Here is a 24,217-nt window from a genome sequence, read left to right on the forward strand (position 1 = left end):
GTGTGTGTAAGTTTTTCTGTACATGTCAGTTTTTGAGTGCATGTAAGTTTGTGCGTGTGGGTGTAAGTTTTTGAGTGTGGGTGTAAGTTTTTGTGTGTATTTGCCTGTAAGTTTTTCTGTGTCTCAGCTTTTTTGTGTGTATGTCTTGTCGTGTGTGTGTGTAAGTTTTCGTGTGTGGAAAAATTTAGATGCGTCCTACTCAGAAAATCTCGAAAACGTAATTTACATATCACAAATCCTAAGTTACAGACAACACACTCATATGAGTGGCTAAGAAATCTAGCTCAGAAAAGTCTGAAATAGCAAACTAGTCATCCCAAACTATTGGTTTCAGACAACAAACACCTATGATGGACTAAGAATCCTAGCTCTGAAAAGTTCAAATAGCAAACTACACATCCCAAATCGTAATTTTCTGACAACATACACCTATGAAAGGCTATGAAACCTAGCTAATAAAAGCCGGAAATAGAAAATTAACCAACCCAAATCATAAGTTTCAGACAGCACTCACCTATGAACGGCTAAGAAATCTATCTCGGAAAAGTAAAAAAATTGCACCCAACACATCCCAAATTACTGGTTTCAGACAAAAAATACCTATGAACGACTAAGAAATCCAACTCAGAACCACTCAAAATAGCAATTTACATATCTCAAATCATACTTTTCTGAAAGGAAACAAATATGAAAGGCTATGACATATATCTCAGAAAAGTCAAAAGTAGCAAACTAGTCATCCCAAACTATAGGTTTCAGACAACAAACATATATGAAAGGCTAAGAAATCCAGCTCAAAAAAGTCAAAAGTAGAAATCCATCCATCACAAATCATAGGTTTCAGACAACACACACTAAAGAAAGACTAAGAAATCTAGCTAAGAAAAGCCCGAAATAATAATTTACATATCCCAAATCATACGTTTCAGACAACACACACCTATGAACGTCTAATAAACCGAGCTCAGAAAAGTAAAAAATATCTAAATAGTCATCCCAAACTATAGGTTTCAGACAACAAACACCTATGAAAGGCTAAGAAATCCATCTCAGAAAAGTCAAAAGTAGCAATCCACCCATCCCAAATCATAGGTTTCAGACAACGCACACCTAGGAAAGACTAAGAAATCCCACTCAGAAAAGCCCGAAATAGTAATTTATATATCACAAATCATAGGTTTGAGACATCATTCACCTATGAAAGACTAAGAAACCTTAGCTCAGAAAAGCCTGAAATAGCGAAACTACTCATCCCTAAGTAGAAGTTTCAGACAACAAATGTCTATGACGGACTAAGAATCATAGCTCGGAAAAGTTCCAATAGCAAACTATGCATCCCAAATCATAAGTTTCAGACAAAACACACCTATGAACGGCTAAGAAATCTAGCTCAGAAATGACAAAAAATAGCAAACCACTCATCCCAATCATAGGTTTCAGTCAACACACACCTATGAAAGTCTAATAAATCAAGCTCAAAAAAGTCATAAATAGCAAACTACATATCCCAAATCATAGGTTTCAGACAACACACACCAACAAAATACTAAGAAACCTAGCTCACAAAAGACAGAAATAGAAAACTACTAATCCCAAAATAGTGGTTTCATACACAAATCAAAGAATATTGTATATTAAAACTTATCTCATATTCTAATTATATAGAAAAATACTGATCAAAAATCATTCTTTTCTTAAAAAACATACATATGAAAGTCTAATATACCTATCTCAAAAAAGTCGAAAATAGCAAACTACACATCCCAAATCATAGGTTTCAGACAACACACACCTATGAAAGACTAAAAAATCCAACTCAGAAAAGCCCGAAATAGTAATTTACATATCCCATATCATAAGTTTCAGACAGCATTCACCTACGAAATACTATATCCCAAATCATAAGTTTCAGACAGCATTCACCTACGAAATAGTAAGAAACCTTAGCTCAGAAAAGTCTGAAATAGCCAACTACTCATCCCAAACTCGAAGTTTCAGACAACAAACACCTATGAGTGACTAAGAATCCTAGCTCTGAAAAGTCCAAAAAGCAAACTATACCTCCCAAATCATAATTTTCTGAAAGGACACACCTATGAAAGGCTAAGAAATCTAGCTCAGAAAAGTCAAAAATAGCAAAATAAACATCCCAAAAAATAGGTATCAGTCAACACACACCTACGAATGGCTATGAAATCCTGCTCAGAAAAGTCAAAAAATATCAACCCACACACCCCCAAATCAGAGGTTTCAGACAACACACACCTACGAAAGACTAAGAAATCCGGTTATTAAAAGTCAGAAATATCAAATTACATATCCCAACTCATAGGTTTCAGAAAACACTCACCTATGATCGGATTAGAAACATAGCTCATAATATTATAAAATATCAAACTAGTCATCCCAAACTATATGTTTCAGACAAAAAACAGCTATGAAAGGCTAAGAAATCCCGCTCAGAAAAGTCAAAAGTAGCAATCCACCCATCCCAAATCATAGGTTTCAGACAACATACACCTATGAAAAGACTAAGAAATCCAGCCCGGAAAAGTCAAAAATAGCAAACTACATATCCCAAATCATAGGTTTCAGTCAACACACACCAACGAAAGACTAAGCAACCTAGCTCAGAAAAGTCAAAAATAGCACACTACTCATCCCAAACTATTGGTTTCAGACAACATCCACCTACGAAATACTATAAAAAATTAGCTCATAAAAGACTGAAATAAACAATTAAAAATCCCAAAAACTATTGTTAAGAAAACAAATACAAATTAATTTATAAGAAAAAGATCTCAGAAAATTAGTAATTAGAAATTTACACATCCCAAATCATAGGTTTCAGACACTGCACACCTATGAGAGACTAAGAACTCCAACTCAGAAAAGACCGAAATAGTAATCTACATATCCCAAATCATAAGTTTCAGACAGTATTCATCTACGAAATACTAAGAAAACTTAGCTCAGAAAAGTCTGAAATAGCCAACTACTCATCCCAAACTCGAAGATCAGACAACAAACACCTATGAGTGACTAAGAAGCCTAGCTCTTAAAAGTCCAAATAGCAAACTACACCTCCCAAATCATAATTTTCTGAAAGGACACACATATGATAGGCTAAGAAATCTAGCTCAGAAAAGTCAAAAATAGCAAATTAACCACCCCAAATGATAGGTTTCAGTCAACACACACCTACGAATGGCTAAGAAATCCAGCTCAGAAAAGTCAAAAAAATAGCAAGCCACACATCCCAAATCATAGGTTTCAGACACCACACACCTACGAAAGACTAAGAAATCCGGTTATGAAAAGTCGGAAATAGCAAATTACATATCCTAAATCATAGGTTTCAGACATCATTCACCTATAAAAGACTAAGAAACCTAGCTCAGAAAAGTCAAAAATAGCAAACTAGTCATCCCAAACTATAGGTTTCAGACAACAAACACCTATGAAAGACTAAGAAATCCAGCTCAGAAAAGTCAAAAATAGCAAACTACATATCCCAAATCATCGGTTTCAGTCAACACACACCAACGAAAGACTAAGAAACCTAGCTCAGAAAAGTCAAAAATAGCAAACTACTCATCCCAATCATAGGTTTCAGTCAACACACACCTATGAAAGGCTAATAAATCCAGCTCAGAAAATTCAAAAATAGCAAACTACATATCCCAAATCATAAGTTTCAGTCAACACACACCAACAAAAGACTAAGAAACCTAGCTCACCAAAGTCAAAAATAGCAAAGGACTCATCCCAAACTATTGGTTTCAGACAGCATTCACCTACGAAATACTAGAAAACCTTAGCTCAGAAAAGCCTGAAATATCAAACTATACATCCCAAATCATAATTTTCTGACAACTCAGACCTATGAAAGGCTAAGAAATCCAACTCAAAAAAGTCAAAAATAGCAAACCACCCATCCCAAATCATAGGTTTCAGACACCACACACCTATGAAAGACTGAGAAATCCAACTCTGAAAAGTCAGAAATAGCAAACTAAATATCCCAAATCATATGTTTCAGTCAACACACACCAACGACAGGCTAAGAAACCTAGATCAGAAAAGCCAGAAATAGCAAACTACTCATCCCAAACTATTGGTTTCTGACAACATTCACCGAGGAAAGACTAGGAAACCTTGGCTCAGAAAAGCCTGAAGTAACAAACTACACACCCCAAATCATAGGTTTCAGACAACACACATCAACGAAAGACGGGTGCACGGGGAGAGCCTTTGAGGGTCTGTGGGTCCCTTGACGGCCGGTGGTCCTTTGGGAGCTCGGGGGGACCTTTGGGGACCGGGGGAGGGCCTTTGGGGGTCTGAGGAGGGCGTTTGGGTGATAACATTTCGAAATTTTTACTTTTTAGTTTACTTTTTTTTGCGGCGCATCCCTGCGGCACATCCTGCGGCACTTTCATGGCCCAAAGTGCATCCCGGCTGCGCTTCTCGGGCCGGAGGGACCTTTGGAGACCGGGGGAGGGCCTTTGGGACACAGGGAGGGCCTTTGGGGCACAGGGAGGGCCTTTGGGGGTCCGGGGGGCGGTGGGGGGTCGGGGGCGGCGTTGAGGACCAGTGGAGGGCCTTTGGGACCCCGTTGGGCCTTGGGGCGCTCGATGGGCCTTTGGGGGGCCCGGGGATGTCCTGTGGGGGTCTGGGTGGGCGTTTGGGGGCGCCGGTGGCCCTTTAGGTGCCCGGGGGACCTTTGAGGACCGGGGGTTTCCTTCGGGGCTGGGGTAGGAGGATTGGAACCCTGTGGGGTTGGGTAGACGACCTCACAACACTGTTCAAATGAAACTTGTGTATTATAACGACCATAGAGTTTCACCATTAAATTCTCTTCTAAAATCTCTTCAAAAATCATCTTTTAAAATGTCTCTAACTGTTTCGCCGAAATAGTTCCATAACCTGTCTAAAACAGTTTCGCCCAAATAATCCCTAAACGTAATTCAGCGTGTTCCCTTTGTTTTTGGCATCTCTGCGCTAATGCATTTCAAATTAATAAGAAACCTGATTCCCGCGCTAAAACAATTCATCGGTAAGATGTTTCTTGGAGAATTGTTTCCATGGCCTTTGGCTATTAATATCCTTTGGAGTTCGACCAAAAGCGTTGTTTCCGAGGCAAAGACATTAATGACATGGATCTATTCCTGGAGAATCGTTTCTATGCGAAAATTTTTAAAGTCTGACAGATGATGTCATTGGTTGATTGATATGTCAAGAAAGGGGAATTAATTTGTTGTTTCTAAGGGGAATTATTGATTCACGATAGGTGAATTGAGGTCGATAGCACAGGTGTTCCAAGGTCGATGTTGTTGTTGTTGTAAGTGCACGCTCTCAGCGAATGTCAAGGTTGATGTTGTTGTTGTTGACACATTGGAAAAAGAGGTCATTGACCCCATTAACCACGTGTTCTCCCTAGGGAGGCTATGCCCATATTTGGTGTACTGACAGAGTTAGACTAAATTGTAGATGGCAGCAGGGGTGAGGGATAGGACCTTTACCCCCCATTCTACTCTCATCTGATTGGAAATTGAAAGTTCTGGTTCAGTTTTTGACAGTCAAAAGAGATGGGGGGGGGGGGGAAACTAGCCCCCTCCCTTGTCCCCTTTTCCCCAAATGCATCCGATAACAATTTTGAGATAGCCATTTTGTTGAAAATCGCTCAAAGGTCAGATTACAAAAACTGAGGTGTCGACACAATCCCCCCGGGCCCGGGGCAGGCGTTGTAAGTTCTGCCCTGGGATATATATGGTTCTTAAGAAAGGGATGCTCGTATAAGCTTCAGAGAGGACTCATTTGATTGAAATTGAAAGTTCGAGCTCACTTTTTTAAAATCAAAAAAGATCCGAGGGCAACTGTCGAAACAGCCCCCCAGGGTCAGGCGTTGTAAGCAATTCTCTGGGAGCATATATGGTTCTTATGGAAGGGATACTCGTATAAACTTCAGAGAAGGCTCATATGATCGGAAATTGAAAGTTCTTGTTCACTTTTTAATAGTCAAAGAGAGTGGAGGGCAACTAGCCCCCCCCCCCCGCTCCACGGCTATTTTCCTCAAACCCCTCTGATAAGAACTTTGAGAGAGCCATTTTTTTGAAAGTGGTTCAAAGGTCATATAGCCTAACGAAAATTCCGGGGTCGACACAATCCTTCAGGGTCTGGGGTAGGCGTTGTAAGTTATACCTGGGGGCATATATAGTTGTTATAGAAGGGATGCTCGTACAAGCTTCAGAGAGGGCTCATTTGATTGGAAATTGAAAGTTCTAGTTCAGGTTTAAGAGTCAAAAGAGATCAGAGGGCAACTGTCCCCCCGCGCCCCTTTTCCCCCAAATGCATCCGATAAAAATTTTGAGATAGCCATTTTATTAAAAATAGTTCAAAGGTCAGATAAAATCTCCAGTGTCGGTACAGCCCCACAGGGGCCGGGGACAGGCGTTGCAAGTTATGCCTTGGGGGCATATATGGTTCTTATGGAAGGAATGCTCGTATAAACTTTAGAGAGAGCTGAACTGAATAGCAATTGAGAGTTATGGTTCAATTATTAAGAGTCATAAAAGATCGGTGGGCACCTAGCCCCCCCCCACGCCCTTCTTTCCCCAAACCCATCTGATGCAAATTTTGAGACAGTCATTTTTTTAAGATACTTCAAAGGTCAGATAACAAAATTCCGGTGTCGACACAACCCCCCAGGGCAAAAGTCAAAAGAGCTCCGAGGGCAGCTAGCCCCCTTACCTACGCCTTTTTTTTCCAAACCCATATGATGAAAATTTTGAGATAGCCATTTTGTTAAAAATAGTTCAATGGTAAGACAAGAAAATTTTCAATGCTAAAGTAACCCCCCATGTCCCAGGGGCAGGCATTGTCAGTTATACTCTAGGCTTATATTTGATTCTCATAGAAGGGATGCTCGTGTAAATTTCGGAGAAGGCTCATATGATTGGAAATTGAAAGTTCTCGTTCATTTTTTAAGAGTCAAAGAGAGCGGAGGGCAACTAGCCCCCCCCCTCTCCATGGCCTATTTTCCTCAAACCCATCCGATAAGAACTTTGAGAGAGCCATTTTTTCCAATATGGTTCAAATATCATATAAAGAAAATTCAGGGGTCGACACAATCCTTCTGGGCCCGGGGTGGGCGTTGCAAAGTATGCCTGGGGGCATATATAGCTGATATGGAAGGGATGCTCGTATAAGCTTCAGTGAGGGCTCATTTGATTAGAAATTGAAAGTTCTAGTTGAGTTTTTAACAGTCAAAAGAGATCAGAGGGCAACTGCTCCCCACGCCCCTTTTCCCCCAAATGCGTCCGATAAAAATTTTGAGATAAATATTTTGTTAAAAAAAGTTCAAAGGTCAGAATAAAAATAAACTCCGGTGTCGATACAACCACCCAGTGCCCAGGGGCAGGGGTTGCAATTTATGCCCTGGGGACACATATGGTTCTTATGGAAGGGATGCTCGTATAAACTTCAGAGAAGGGTGATTTGAATGGAAATTGAAAGTTCTAGTTCAACTTTTAAGAGTCAAAAGAGATCGGTAGCCCCCCCCCCCCACGCCCTTCTTTCCCCAAACCCATCTGATACAAATTTTGAGATAGCCATTTTTTTTAAATAGTTCAAAGGTCAGATAACAAAAACTCCGGTGTCGACACAACCCGTACGGCCCGGGGGCATGCATTGTAAGCTATATCCTGGGGCCGTATATAGTTCTTATGAAAGGGATGCATTTATAAACTTCAGAGAGGGCTCATTGGAATGGAAATTAAAAGTTCTAGTTCATTTTCTCAGAGTCAAAAAAGATTGGAGGGCAACTAGCCCCTCCCCCCTCCATTCCTTTTTCTTCCTTTTTCTATTTTGTTAAAAATAGTTCAAGCATCAGTTATTAAAACTCCAGGGTAGACAAACCCCCCTCCAGGGCCCAGGGACAGGCGTTGTAAGTTATACCCTGGGGGCATATATGGTTCTTATAGAAGGGATGCTCGTATCGACTTCAGAGAGGGCTCAATTGATTGAAAATGGAAAGTTCTAGTTCACTTTTAAAGAGTCAAAAGATATCGAAGGGCAACTAGCCTTCCCCCAACCCACGCCCTTCTTTACAAAACCCATCCGTTAAAAATTTTATGATAGCCATTTTTTTTAAATAGTCCAAACATCAGATAATAAAAACTCCGAGGTTGACACAAACCCATTTTTTCACTTTGATATTGTTACTTTGATACCAGTCTTGTAACTTGGATGAACATTTGATTTTAAAAAGAGTTTGATTTTGAAATAAGGAATATTTGGAAACTTAAAACTTTTTGCAATAAAAAACGAACAAAAATTAATTTAAAAAAAAAGCTTTCCTAAAAATAAGTTTTTCAAAGACCAGTAAAGGCCATTTTAAACTTAAGCTCAGCACAAACAAATACCTTTGAAAATTCAAACTAAAAACGACCAGAAATTACTATTAAAGAAAAATGAAACCCAAAACGAACATAAATTAAATAAACAATCATAACAAAAAACATTCAACAAGTAATAATATAAATGAATAAATAGATCTTAAAGCGCGTAATGTTTGGATTGAATATGAAAATCAAGATTAAAACGAAAAAAAATATTTTGCCCCAAAGGTTTTGTGAATTGGTGCCACTAGAGTTGACATACCTATTTAACCTTAGAACAGCTAAAAATAGAAGCTAATATAAATTTTAGTACACATTATTCCTTATATATCATCGGATTATACGGCTTAAATCAGTTAAACGGATTATCTGATATATGGATTATTGGATAACTAGATTTGAATAATCGATTATATGCCGTGCGACGGCAAATCTGCTACACCGCGTGATTCTGTTCGAAACCTTATGGAAGCGTCGTAGAACTGTCTCAACTCCACTTTGTTGTAATAGCAGGCTAAGCATATTTTGATGCTGATTGGATTTTTCTTTGGATGGAAAAATATTGCAAAACGTAAGAGCCCCGTTACAGCACGAGGGTCTTTCTGCTTCGAACTTTGATTAGGACGAGTTTTTACAGATTACGCTAGCAAGGTGGGCGGTAAACGTAAAATGTTACACCGAGATCTGGCTAGTTATATTGTTGTGCAGGCATTGTTCATTCATATGACGGCTTTTGCTACACCTTGAGGCCAACTTGACTTGATTACAGGTGAACTAACCGATACCCAAGCAGCTTAGTGTGCGTCTAAATCTCGTAGTGGACTGTTACAACAATGGCAGAGACTTTATAACAAGTGTTGCGTTCCTGAGATTCAACTACTCTTCCAAACCGGATAGTCATCTGCTTCTTTGGATATATTTTTAATTAAAAATCATCAAATTAGGTAATGAATATTGTCATTTCACTCATGCAAAAATGTATGCGACCCCATTTGAGGAGTATATTCACTGGTAGTATTGTATAAAAATTATCGAAAATGGCGAATGTATTCTAAAGGACAAGGGAGAGTTTTCAAAAGTTCATGCAACTATTGGTCTATCTAGATATTATTTATAAGGTAGGGGTAATTGGCCCTCCAGGGGAAGGGGGTACCATCTTCTGAAAACGCTAGATTTATACTTAATCTGAATTTCTTCACCCCACCCCCTTGAAGGGGTTGAGCATGCAATATAAGTCGAAACTAATCCCTTAAAAGTTTAACCTGGCATAATCCACTTCCAATATGTGGAGAAATGGCTACAAGCTCCCTCAAAAATGACGAAGCTGATACGTAATAAAAATGATAGGGTACTAAAATTTAAGGAGTATCATTAGGTTCCTTATTTTATGCTCTTTCATATCACGCTCAATTTCTTTGTTAAAGGGTTTCTTGCATTCTTGATTCGTAAAAAACATTTGCCCTAAGTGATTGCAATTCAATTGTTGAATTTAAATATTATTTAAAAATTACTTAGAAATGTAGATGACAATGGAAGAAAACGGGATCATCTATTTAGTAGACACAGCCAACATATCATAAAATTAGATTTTCGTTGTTTTAGTGTTTATTGTTTATTTTTCGTTTTTTATATGTTCTATGGCTGTATCTGGGACCATCGGGATGCATTGTCAGAAAAGTAATCATGATATTTGAAAAGATCATAAAATAAGGAATCTAATGGATACTATTTGTTATTTAACAAGTTTCCTTTAGAAGTGACCATGCACTTTAACTTTGGTTTTTCTCAGTAAAAGCAAAAATCTTAAATTTTCGGAGCACTGAATGAGCAATATAAACCCTGAGTTGCATCATAAACCCTATAGTTAGTTACTAAACCAATTTATTGTAGTAAATTTCACTTGTTAAAGTTATTCGATAGTAAAATAACGGTATGGTTAGCTTGATACGCCTCATATTCAGGAGCAGGAATTTCTTTTTACGAGGGGAGGGGGCTAAATACGGTTTATTTCACAAACTTGTGAAAAATATATTTTTAATTTTAAAATATTTTGCATTTCCCGTCATTGTGGTTTTACCGTAAGGTGATGATCTCCTGAGAGTGACGATGTGGATACGATAGGGTTGAGTTTTTTTGCTCCTTGAAGGGATTAAGATTTTAATTTTGGATGTCAATACCAATTCTATGATAATAGTGAATTTTATTAAATTATTCTAGAATTTTTTTTTACTATTTTTCCTTTTTTTTATCCTTTCAAGTTGATGATATTTCCCTCCTGTTTCTTCTTTTCCGAAGGAGGAAGGTTTGCAACTGCAACTTTTTCCTGTTTCTTTTTCCTCATTTTTGCACTCTCTTACTTTTGATAGAAACATCATACTGTGACATTAACTGTCTTTTTGAAACCCTTTGGTTGAAATATCATTGTCTCTTTTTCAACCGACACATAAGATTGACTTAGTGAATTTTTGGTCCCCTATAGAGATGGGATTGAATAAGATATTCGGGACGATGGGCAAACATAAATCCCTCATTTCGGTTCTTTGCGTGTCAGCTAAACCAATCGTGAATTTTTTTTGTCAGAAAATAAATATTGATGAGCAAACGAATCAAATTAAAAACAGTTGTTTACCTTGTTTTGAAAAACAATAAGTACTTTATATGCATGAAGGTTGATAATCGGTACTTGTTACTTATAGAGGCCACACTAAAATTTTGTGCCTCAAATAGGAGACAATAACCAGTTTGCACGGTCTTTATGCCGGAGAATATTAGTTTTGGATCCGTAGGAAATTGAAATGTAGTTGTGTATTAATGAAATATTGAGTTGGTATTTTTGTTAGGTTACGTATTTAATATAATGCGGTCTGGGTGCCTCTCCCCCTTCCATAATTCTTTGTTGTAGTTTTCATAATTTTGTTGGTAAAATGTTAGATTATCATCATATTTTGTTTTTTATTTCATTAGCATTAACCAAACTTCACTCCTCGAAGAACTTGAGTGTGGTGGCTATAAGACACAAGTACCTGATAATCTTACATACATAAAAATAAAAATAGCATCTCCATATAACAATGAAACTCCTGAAAAGTCAATATGCGTATCTATCCGAATAGGCTAAAGATGGTCAAAGAAGGGCCAAAAATATAACTTGGTATTTTTGCAAGTTCAAATCTATCAAGTCCTCCAGCTGTTAATTTGTTGGGTGGATTTGACCCCATCTAGTGTAGAATATTTTGACTAGTGACTAATAAAACCTACAATTTGGTACTATCCTCCCCCGCATATAACACAGCATATTACCAAAATAAATCTGAAACCAGAAGCATATAGCTATGACTACCCTGACGAATTTGTCGAAAGGGGTTGGGCAAAAATAAAAAAAGCTTATTTTACCGAAAATTGATACATTTTTCTAAATATAAAAGTATCTTGCATTTTTGTGCATTTTTCCTTTTCTAAGGTGGTTTTGTTTCTTTTCTACAGCCTTGTAGGTGTTCATGTACATAGCTCTGTAAGGAATCGCTAAATGAACACAGATTCAGGGGGTAAACAGGAGTTTATAATCTTGTTAATTAGAGTGATCACCAAATCGATTTAGTTTGAATGAGTTAAGTATCAAGTCCAGCCATCAATAGATACAAAATGTTTATGGCTACATTTGAACAATATTTTGCACATCTCTACGAGTCCCTCATAAATTCACAGCTTCTACTCTAGGCCTTATTAAGGGAGGGGTTAGAGAGTTTGAACCCCAATCCCCCGGAATGTTTGTACGACTCGTAAAATCGTAACAAAAATGCATAAAACATATTTTTGACTTGTTTTTAAATTTTTTGTTAACCTTCCCCCCTGAAAAATTCCCCACTTTTTTCTAATAAAAATACGGGATATGGTCCTGCTTCTACTATCCTCTGCAGAAGATGCGACGTAGTATATACAACGCATCTTCAGTAAAGATTTCATTCAGAAATGCTAGTTGATTTTCTATGAAAGAAACTTTTCACTTTTCGTATACTAGTTAGTCATTATGGTTGGAACCTCAGTTAAAATAGTGTGCGCTAAAAACCTGTTTGGTTGGTTTTATGGCTCGATTCAGAAATTACTTCATTCACTTCTTGTCTATCCTGTAGAGTTAGCAACTGAAAATACTGGGTTGGATTTTTTTATTGGCATTTAACAAGTTTCCTAAGACAGGTGAAACTTAAAGAACAAGCGAAACAGATGATTCGCACCGAACAGTAATTATTCCAATACCAAACAAAGGATCTTTAGTTAAGCAAAATATCCAAAGGGTCACCAGGGTTGTCACCAAGGTCAGTTCCCTAAGTTCTACAATTGCTCAAATGTGTGTGCTACACAGCGATTTTCGGTGCTACAGTCAAAAAATAGACGGTAATAGTGCTAAAATAGCACTTTTGTGCTACAGCTGGCAACCCTAGGTATGTGCTACAGTGCTACACATAATGAAATAGTGCTAAAATAGCACTTTCGTGCTACAGCTGCCAACCTTCTATGCCGCGAAAGGCTCTTGGTCCGTTCGTGATTTTCTACTAGATGTATTGGCATATACCCGAAAGATATTTTTGTATTGCTTTTTTTAAGATATTACTGATTATCCACCTTATCATTGGTATCTAAATTTAGAAAGGTCATTTAAAGTGAAGATTGGGAGCCAAGGAGCAGACCATAACCTGATATCATCCACTTTCTTTTTAGAAAATTGCCATATTAGGTACAAATTGTCGGTATCTTTTTTTAAACTTCTAGCCTACTAGATACTTTTAAAATCCCCTTTTTATCATATTTTATCCCATTTTTGTATTAGTTATACAACTCCGTTGGATACTGTTCTAATATCTGTAAAACACGGGAGGCATCCACTCGACAAAAGCAAATATCTGGCGCTACATAATGCTGTATAAGCAAATATTCAGGGGTTTCTCACTCTGGGAACTATATTTAAACTTTAGTTTTTTGAGGTTTAGGGGGGAAAACCTAGGTTAGGTTACGTATTTAATATATGCTATGATTTACCCCCGCCCCCCTATTGTGCAAATATATAGCCCAATTTTGTTCATAAACTATTATACTTTCATCATATTTTGTTTTATTTCATTAGCATTAACCAAACTTCACTTCTCGCGTGTTTTACAGATATTAGAACAGTACCCTCCGTTGTTTGAAAAAGTGCCCAAAAATCTTTTATCTAAGAGCTTATAGTTCTCACATCGGAATATATTCCTGGATAAGATTAAAGCTCCCGTGGTTGGCTCTAATTTAAAACATTAAGCTTACCTCTTGATTTTAAATTTGACTAATTTTTTATTGACTCTGCTTTTACCTTTGCTTTCATTTGGTCTTTCAAAGGAATGCTTATACAAAAATCAACTCCAGCAGGAGAATATAACCATCCACATATGGACGTAGAAACTTATTTCAAGGAGGGCTAAATTTTGGGAAGAGGGGAAATATTACAAAAAAACTGCAGAAATTGGGTAATTATAAGAATAAGGAATTACCAGGAAATAGTAACAATGTGGAAGTTCAGGTCCTAAAAGTCCCCCCTCCCTCTTTTGCTTATATGCCTAGGTCCAATATTTCGGGAACGGACAAGTTTGAAAGAAAAACAGTTATTTGAAACATTTAGGAAGTTAAGCGGAAAATTTTAAACATGTCAGGATACCTTCTCGACCTCCCCACCCCCCCCCCCCCGCTCCATTTCCATGCAATTGTCTGTTTTCAGATATATGCTTATCTGATTAATCAAACAGTTCGTGGTAACGAACTGTAAGTAAGGAGCGACCCGGCTCAATGGTAACCGAAACTCTAAAAAACGGAATTTTGATACCAATAGATAAATCAAAAGAATCAGATTTTGATTATTATTTCGAATATATAAATTTCATCAAGTTTAGTCTTACCAATCAAAAGTTACGCGCCTGAGAAAATTTGGCTGATTTTTGAGAAAAGGGGAAAAGATCCCCTAAAAGTTATAGAAACTTAATGAAAATCACACCATCATATTCAGTGTATCAGAGAACCCTACTGTAGAGGTTTCAAGCTCCTATCTACAAAAATGTGGAATTTTGTATTTTTTGCCAGAAGAAAGATCACGGATGCGTGTTTATTTGTTTTTTTTTTTTTTTACAGGGGTGATCATTTAGACACAGTGGTCCAAGAATATTGCAGGAGGGCTCGGTGGAATAGAAATTAAAAGTTCTAGTACCCTGTTTAAGTGACCAAAAAAAATGAAGGGCAACTAGGCCCCCTTCCACGCTCATTTTTTTCCCAAAGTCACCCGATCAAAATTTTGACATTGCCAGGTCGTTCAACATAGTCGAAGATCTTACAAATATGTCTTTTAAGATGACTTAATCCCCCCACAGTTCCCAGGGGAATGGCTGCGAATTTTGAACTTTGCCCATTGCTTACATATTGTATTGGTTATTGGAAAGCATACAGACATTTTCAGGAAGAATTTTTTCTGGTAGGGGGGCTGAAAGAGGGGGCTACTCGGGAGAATCGTTCCGTGGAGGATGTTTCTTTGGGGTAAGGGACATTTCTATGAAGGGGGCGCCGGATTTCCAAGCATTATTTAAAATACGATCAGAAATTAAATTTAAAAAAACAAGTTTTTTCAACTGAAAGTAAGAAGCAACATTAGAACTTAAAATGAACAGAAATTATTACGTATATGAGGGGTTCTCCCCTAAGTCAATACCTCGCTCTTTACGCTATAGTTTTTTTTAGTGCCTTCAAAAGAGCTATCTATTCTAATTAACGGCCTTTGTGATTAAGGGGTCATTTTTCAAGAATTGGAACAAAATTTGAACTTTAGCTTAAAGAGCAAGGTCTTGACTAGGGGGAAAACCCCTTAATATACGTATTAAAAATATATGAATATAGAAGTTTGTTACGTAAGTTAATTCGTAAGGTACGTATATTTATTACTATAAAAACGTTTGTAAATAAAATTCAACAAGTTTCGAGAAAGCCATTTAACCAAACAAAAGTAAAATTAATATGCAAATTTCGTTTTAATTATTCATGCACGGTGAGCCAAAATCAAAACCTGCATTAATTAAAAAATGTTCACAAATTAAATAAAAAAAACAAGTTTTTTAAACTGAAAGTAAGGAGCGACATTAAAACTTAAAACGAACAGAAATTGTTCCGTATATGGAAGGGGCTTTCCCCTCCTCAACGCCTCGCTCTTTACGCTAAAGTTTGACTCTGTCTCAAAACTTTATTTTTAAAAAAAATAAAAACTTTAGCGTAAAGAGCGAGGTGTTGAGGAGGGGAAAGCCCCTTCCATATACGGAACAATTTCTGTTCGTTTTAAGTTTTAATGTCGCTCCTTACTTTCAGTTTAAAAAACTTTTTTTTATTAGTACAAGCTTGAAGATTTTCTCTTGTATTCTACTGACATTTCGCTACTTTCGAAAACTTGTCAGTTCTTTGACCTTAGCAATTCACTGGAAAAAGTCAAAGAATCAACACTTCTGAATTCCTCACTTTCTTTATTAATCTAAAAACAATTTTAGGTGTGGCTTCACTAGTTTTTATCCTTTTTCAAGTTCTTTCAGTTTATCCTTTTATGGGTGTTCACCATCCGATTTCTTGCAAAAATTATAAGCTGGTTGGGATAATGAAGTGTGTGTATATTTTTCTTTTTTTTTTTTTTTTTTTTTTTGTCTAGGTTTTATGTTCCAACGTGAACCCCATAAAAGGGCTTTCTAATCTCTTTACTTTCTTTCATAGTAAAATAAATTCATGGTTTTTGGGTATATAGCGGCTACAAGGGCGGATCCAGGATTTTTTTTCGGGGGAGGGGAGGTTTACTAATTTTTGACTCAGTTTTCGACTAATTTTACTGATTTTTATCTAGGTTTTACTAATTTTCGACTCGGTAAAAAATTTCGGGGGGGGGGGGCCAAACCCGGGAAACCCCCCCCCCCCCCCTGGATACGGCCTTGAGCGGCTATGTGCTTTCTATGTATTCAGTTTTTACTGAATCAAAGTTGAATTGTATGCAAGCCATCGTTACAAAGAGACGTTAATGGATTCCTCTTCACAACTAGTCGTTGAGCCCTCCTACAAAAATGAAGATGCTTGAAAAAAAAATTCTCTTTGAGCCTGGAAAGATTTTTTGGCCGCTAAATGTCACCCCAGCCATCTTCTAAAGATGTGGCACTTCTGAAGAATTACCATTTGAAGCTACTTGGATATATAAACACCAACTGTAGTCAAGGCCGTATCGAGGGGCAGGGGGAGGGTAGGGATTTTGATCCCCTCCCTGAAATGTTTATCCGACTCATAAAAACCTGACAAAAATGAATATAGACAAAATCTTTATGCGTTTTTTATCCTTTCCATCTAAAAGTCAAGGCCTTTACGTCGCTTTTTTCTGGGACGATTTAGAATTGGTTAGAACTTGATTTTATTTTCCTTTTGCAGGATTTGTGCATTTAATTAGAAATTCCCAATCGAAGCTCCACAATGGCACACCTTTTCAATCTAGTCATTTTATTACAATGTTCTTTCGGATGTTTAACTCTGAAGGTAAGGAAAGTTCACTTAATTTGCCCGCGAAAATATGCACATTTCATTGGCATAGATTCAAAATGCTAAGGTATTCTAATTTTCCTGGTCGCCTAATTGACAAGTTACCAAACATGGAACCAAATAGGAGGCTAATTGAGTAGAATTAAAAGTCAGCCATGCTCAGAATTTGTAATGATTGAATTATTTGAAATTATTGGTGACACGAAGCTCGTCTGACAGAATGGTTGAGATTTAAGGTCAATAGCGACCCTAGTATCATATGAAAAATATTAATTTCTTCTATATACTTAAAGTTAAAAAAAGAAACTAAAATTTTCGTGTTTGTCTAATCAATTAGCCCCATAAAATAGCACCATATAAAAAGATAATTGAGCAGGACAAAAGATTAGGATTAGTTGCACTTTAGTAACTAATACAAATTTTAAAGTTACTTGAAACCATATGAGTGACTTGAAAAGGCCACCCCTAAGAACGGCTGGGATTTGAAGTTACAAACGGTATAAACACAGAATGCCGTATATTTATTTCTTCTATACAATCAAGGAGGCACACTTGTGCCTCTATAAAGAGGCGACCCACCAAAATGTTAAGCGATTTCCGGTCCTAGCGGTCGCAGAGAGACAGCGGTGATCGCATTTTGTAGCCCAAGCTCAAACTAAGAAACGTGCAAAATTTCAACCCCCTCCGACTTTATCTTCATGGGTGAAAGTGGGCTGGAAGGTTCGACCCTCCGAACACTGCCCCCCGTTGACTTTGTCTGATTTAGAGGTTATGACTCTCTCGGGCCCAGGAGCTTATCCTTGAAATTTCAGCTCCATCCGATCACTCCTTCCCTGTTTTCCAAAAAAAAGATATAGACACTTAAACTTCATTTCTCTTTTTTTTATCAGCCACGCCTACAGGCCACAGTTGGCAACGGATCCGAGTGAATGAGGACTCATTCAAAGCGGAATTCGACCTGTTAGGGCCTTTTGATATTTTCAGACCGAAAAAATTATCCCCAGAATTTACATTTACGAAAAACCTCATTTTCCTATAAGAGCTCATGTTAATTTTTACCACCATCGCCCCCCTTTAACGGTGTCTTAGTGGGCTGAAATATAGAGAATAAGCTTTCCTGTGGCCTGAAAGCTTATCCTTAAAGTTTCTGCCCAATCCGATCACTCCTTCCCTGTTTTCCAAAAAACAAATCTCAAGTTTTGTGGGGGTTTGCTTGCGTCAAAAATATATCGCACAGAATAAAAATAAATGTAATGTCTCTGTGGTACAGTGGTCGCTATTCCTGACTGTCAGGCGGAAGATCCGAGTTCGATTCTCTGTCAGAGAAATTTTTTTATATATTGAATTTAAAGTTTAAAAAAGGAACTAAGTTTCTTTTTTAAATCCAATCTATTAAATCCTTCGGCTCAACAGGCGTCTCCAGAAGAATATCACAGTCGGCCTTCAGGTTACAGGTAAGTCTCCACTGCTTTGATAACATGGGGCCTGGGGCGGCTGATAAGAATCTTATTGTGCATTTGATTTGAGTATTCAGGAATTAAAAGCCTTAACACAAGAATCTTCAAAAGCGGGGGGTTTGGGAGGCGGCAGCCTCCATCTTTAACTCCTCAAAAAATCAGCTAACAATTAGACAAGCAATAATAAGTTATAAACTGTACAAAAACGTGCAGAAATTATTTGAAAAAAACTACGTTTTCTAAAGAGTTAAAGAGGCTGTCACAAGTTCGAACCTTAAAACGTACAGGGATTAGGAGGTGCAGTTGGGGGGCTGCCGCCCCCCAACCCCGCTTCCGTATATGAAAGGGGTTGTGCCCTCCTCAACGCCTCGCTCTTTACGCTAAAGTTTTTATTGTTTAAAAAAAAGAGTTGTGAGAAAGTCAAACTTTAGCTTAAAGAGCGAGGTGTTGAGGAGGGTACAGCACCTTTCATATACGGAAGCGGGGGTTGGGGGGTGGCAGCCCCCCAACTGCACCTCCTAATCCCTGTATGTTTTAAGGTTCGAACTTGTGACTCAGCCTCTTTAACTCTTTAGAAAACGTAGTTTTTTTCGAATAATTATATTAAGAATTCCCTTAGATTGTGAAGCTTGACCTAAGTAATGGTTGGAATTCATGGTCAGTAGCAATGCTATCACAAAACACATTTTTTTTTATCTCTCCCATGCTTAAAATACACTTAATAAGAAACCTAGGATATAAAACGTAAGGGCTGTATTAATTGTTTGACAGGCTAGCTAGGGAAACCATTGAGTATTGATTTATCCTTAAGGGTAAAAAAAGATGAAGAAGAATAAGAATTACAAGCAGAGATAGCTTCAAGGCCGTAGCCAGGATTTTTTTCGGAGGGGGTTTACTCAAAAACAATTTCGGGGGGGGGGGGTTACACAAAAAAAAACTAAAAAAACGCCTACAAAATTTGTCTATATCCGTTTTTGTTACGTTTTCCCGAGTGAGACAAACATTTCGGGGGGGGGGGTCAAACCGGGCAATCCCCCCTGGATATTACCCTGGATCGCTTACTAGTTATTTTTTTTTTCGAAGTAAGTAATTTCTGAGACCACACTGACTAATCCTGATAAAACATAAAATCGCGAAGAAAGGAACAATTAACCGTTACTGAGAAAGGGTCGTCCAATTTTAGTTTTTTGTTTTGTTTTAAGGTTTGGTTTTTTATATTTTTATCAGTTTTATTCAGCACTGAGGACGGTCAAGTGAAGGTCTTGACCGAAATATTTGCTTAATTTTTCAATTGTTTTCACTGGCTGTTAATTGTCCTCGTTTTCCTCCTTTCTTCGCGATTCTATATTTTATCATTTTTTCGAAGTACTAGTTATTTTTCTTATGTCTTTATTTTTTACATTTATGTCTTAACCAGGCTGTCAGGGGCATCAATTAATGAAGATGTAGGGGGGATTTATTTTCAAAATCTAAAGGGGGCATTTTTGTTGTTTTTCCCCTTTCAATTAGAGAACCAAGATAAAGGTATATTTCAATGAAAAGACGATGCAGATGTTTAGCAAATCTAGGGGAGAGGGTATCTAGGATAGCAAAAAACATCTTAAGGAATTGTGTATTTGCTTTTGAAGGAAAACGCTGCTTATTCACTTGAAAAACTCGCAGTGAATCTGAAATAATCTTGGCCTTACCAGATTAATCGTATTCTAGGGAGTTGTTATGTAAATGGGGATGATAAGCTACTTTTGTTGGCGCTGAAACCGGATTCTCTTGAGTATAGCCTATCACAAGATTTTGGTAACTTCGTAGTTAAAATTTAAGATAAATTAGAAAATAAGACGTAATTTTAAAGTTGTTGTATTTTTTACGTATTTATATTTTTTATATTTTGTAGTTTTATATTTTTTAAGTTGTTCATTTTTTTTATGATTGTGACTTTTTTAACCCCTCTCGTCATGATTTTCGTGCCCTTTAAAATGTCACAGTCTAACATTTTTCAATATCCGGTTATTTGCGAAAAACGTGATAAAGGAATTACCGAGCAGAACGTAAAAGCCCTTGTCTGGTGGTCTTATTAAAAAGACTTTATAATCACGGAACCTGTGTCTGCGTTTTTTTAATAACCGCATATTCTGCCATAGAAGTTTCGTTCTTTAGTATTAAATATTGCTATCCAAATTACCTTTTCGGGGCTCAGCATGGGGAATGAATTGCTCTGTATTTCTGGACACAATTTGTTGCAATAGTTCCAAGAAAATAATTTCATCACAAAATTCGTTAAACATTTCATAAGCATTAAGAATTAAAATTTAATTCTTTTACAAATGAAGTTTATGGAGTGAGTTTTTTTTTCAATTAATCAAAAGTCTTCTATATATATATTTAAAAAAAATGACAATATATCTTGGGATCCTGAATCATTTGCATGATATATTTATATTATGTTTTACACTCGTTTCTAAAAGTATATTACTAGTTCCGCTTATACTTCATGTATCGCTAGGATCTTGCCTTGGATGGACAAGACCCAGGTATTTCCTAGGGAGGCGAGCTTCGCGAAAACGTCTTTTTACGTTTTTCTAAGAATATTTGCCTATTTTATAAATCTCATTTTTTTATTCATTTACCTTGGCAGGAGGATGGGGGTGGACAACTACTTCTTCGGCCAACTCCATTTATGCTTTCGTTTCGTTGCTCTACTATGGACGCAGAACCTGTAGTAGCCTATTCAAGGGGAAGGGAGGATTGCCCCCCTCTTTCTCTAGATTTTTGGCCCTTTCCCTGATTTTAAAACACTTTTCTTTGTATTTTCATTGAAGAATAATAACGTGTGGTATTTTCATTAAAAACAAAATGAAAAAATAACAAAATCCTCCCCAGATTAAAAAAAATTACCCCCACCCACATTTTCTTGAACTGTCCTCCCTAGTTCCAACCTTCGACAAAATAGTCCTTTTAATGATTTACACTATAAGAAGCTTAGGTACCCTTTCTATTTGCGTTGCCAATCTCTGAAACAAGAGATTTCCTTTTAAATAGAGGGGCTCATTTTTAGGGCCTATTTGACATTGGCTGCTATGATCTAAACACCTGAACTAAAAAATAACTCGAAATGTAAGCTTCAAATGGATCAAAATATTTACGTCATCGGGCATAAATTTTCCAAGCCGGCAAGAAAGGTACCGACAAGGAACAGTAAGTAATCCATCAAAATGAAATGATTGCCTTGCCCGGAAGCTGCAATTCTAAATGTCAATAAATTGATCAGCTGGCGGTCTGGTAGTAAGTAGTTAGTATCTAAAAATTATGCTACAATTTCTGGGTGTTGTTTTATTGCCCTTCTCAGTTTGCCTTCTCTCTGCCAAAATCTAGTCTATTTGAAGGCTTACTATCAGAGTCAACCAAGCCCTTAAAATTAGTTTGGAGGTACTGAGCTGCAAGAGCTAAATCACTCAATCCTATTGTGGTTTAATAACTAAGTCTCTCAGAAATTATTCAGTCACGAAACAAAAACTTTTCCTATCGTAGGATACAGCAGATGAGACATGTATACAGGAAGGGTCTTTGGCCCATGCCCCCTGAAATTTAATGACGTCTTCAATTCTGTCTTATAGTTTCTTGTATCATTCACCTTTTTTTCGAGTTTTCTTTAGACTGCTTGCCAATATCCTTCCCAAAAATAATCTCGAATGCAGCCCACCTACTGTAGAAGTTATTATTGTCATTATACTTTTCTTATGTGTTGTATTTGAAGTTTGTAGATTCAGCGCTACGTGATTAAAAGCGAATTTGGTTCACCTTAATGCTGAGCCCTTCCTTTGGCACATGACTTCCACTGCAAGATTACCAATAAGTTTTGAAATAATAATCAAAATCTGGTTCTGGGGCATTATACCTAACACACGAAAGAAGTCAAGTTTGGTTAATGCTAATGAAATAAAATAAAATAGGATGAATATATAATAGTTTAGAAACAAAATTGGGCTATATTTGCACACTAGGGGGGTTGGTAAAGCATAGCATATATTAAATACGTAATCTAACCTAGGTACCTTTCCCTCAGGGACGTACGCAGGGGGGGGGGCTCCGGACCCGGCCCCCCCCCCGAAATATCACGATTTTTTTTTTCATTTTCCCATAATTTTCTGATTTTTCTCACAGAATAAGGGGTTTGAAGGATTTGGCCCCCCCCCGAAACAAATTCCTGCGTACGTGCGTGCTTTCCCCCCTTCTAAACCCCCCCCCCCCCAAAAAAAAGTTTAAATATTGTAAATTCAATGAGAAACCACGCTTTGCGATCAATTTAGATAGCAAATACCCGTTTTACGGGTCTCCATGTCTGCATTCCTTGGACAGTCTATAGCGCTGTGTTAGGTCCAGAAGAAATGTCTAAAGCTAAAAAGGCTAAATCATTGATTTAGTTTATCCATTTTTAAGATTTTGTAAATAAACAAAGGGAAAATGATAAATTTGGTGTTCCCCTATCTCATTTTGTATTTTTGATCACATGTTCATCTAGTAAGAAAATATATTATCGCAGGCTTCATTCAAATATCTTTATCAACAAGCAATGGTTAAGAGAAAATTCATTAAGGCCAAACCGTAAACCAATATAGATTATGTTGAAACTCGTGTACACTTCCCTGCTTCTGCATACTTCTAAGTAATTTATTCTGTTTTAGATTCACGAAGAAATGTCTTCAGATGAAATTCGGAGTCTATTTCATATAGAATCACATACAGAAGGTAAGGGCCAGGGAATTAACCTTTTGTTTATTTTATTCATTTCCTTATTTCTCAGAAAACATAGCCTACATCTGCTCTGTGTTCATATGTCTGGAAGACTCTTCGTAAAGCATATTTAAACAATAGCAGTGTCAATATTTAAGGTTTATGAGTTATGTAATATGCATTACAAAATATGGATTCTCTGTTTTACAAGTTATTGACACAATACTAAGACGCATATAAGTTTAAAAATTGTGCATTATCATGTGTGTTCGATGTGTGCTTCAACTGAATCCGAAATCCGAGGAATACTCCGTTCAATATTCCTCTTCATTTATAGTTTCTTCATCATAGTGTTAGCTTGCCTCTGATCGCTTTTTAACTCTGTATTTTTCAAGAAGGACGTATCTATATTGCTATTCTGATGTGATAGGAGTTGAAAACTCCAACCTTTGTTAAAGAGAACCGCTATCCGAAACCAAAATGCATCACAAATTCATTGAACAAGGTTCCTGCATTTTTGCATGCTTTGGACTGCACGAGACCATGCCCAAAAGCCAATCTTCGTTCAGTATTGTCTGCAAATGAGTGCTTACGAATTTTTTGGAACGGTAACACCGTGCATTTTCAAAGGTATTATGGGAAAAGCATCGTTTCCGATTCATCTTTCATGCCAAACAACCAAACTAAAGTGGCAATTTCGGTCTTGCATTTTTCCAATCCACTTTTGTTCAAACTCTACTATGGAGATTCACTTTAAGACCTTGTTCGCCGTAAAAAACTACTAGTTTTATTAGAACCAGTAGGATTAATTCCTAGGTAAGGGGACAGGTTTTTCTGCAGTAGTCTGCGAAAATTCTTGGTTTGTACAAACCAAAAGTCAAAAGGTCGACAGTAGAAACTGATTGGGTATCCTTTAAATATAGTTAGATATATGAGTAACTACCATCTATTTAAAAAAAAAACTTGGTGTGGAAACACACCCAAAAAGTGAAGTTAGGTTAATCCTAACGAAAAATAACAAAACATGATGATAAAATAGTACTTTAGAAACAAAATTATGGAAACCTT

General features: G+C 37.1%; 1 protein-coding gene across 1 annotated transcript in view; it reads left to right on the plus strand.

Annotated features, from left to right (window-relative positions):
• Nucleotides 1–9,133: 9,133 nt before the first annotated feature.
• sona (sol narae metalloprotease) overlaps nucleotides 9,134–24,217 on the plus strand; it is a 73,471-nt gene continuing 58,387 nt past the window's right edge. Inside the window, exons 1-3 of the mRNA XM_089100740.1 lie at nucleotides 9,134–9,343; nucleotides 16,857–16,961; nucleotides 23,101–23,164. Coding sequence (XP_088956866.1) covers nucleotides 16,899–16,961; nucleotides 23,101–23,164 — 127 coding nt within the window. The 5' untranslated portion in view covers nucleotides 9,134–9,343; nucleotides 16,857–16,898. The remainder of the gene's footprint in view (nucleotides 9,344–16,856; nucleotides 16,962–23,100; nucleotides 23,165–24,217) is intronic.

Source organism: Artemia sp. Qi Xiang Cuo, chromosome 14 (genome assembly GCF_049724085.1).
Source record: "Artemia sp. Qi Xiang Cuo chromosome 14, ASM4972408v1, whole genome shotgun sequence".
NCBI classification, from domain to species: Eukaryota; Metazoa; Arthropoda; class Branchiopoda; order Anostraca; family Artemiidae; genus Artemia; species Artemia sp. Qi Xiang Cuo.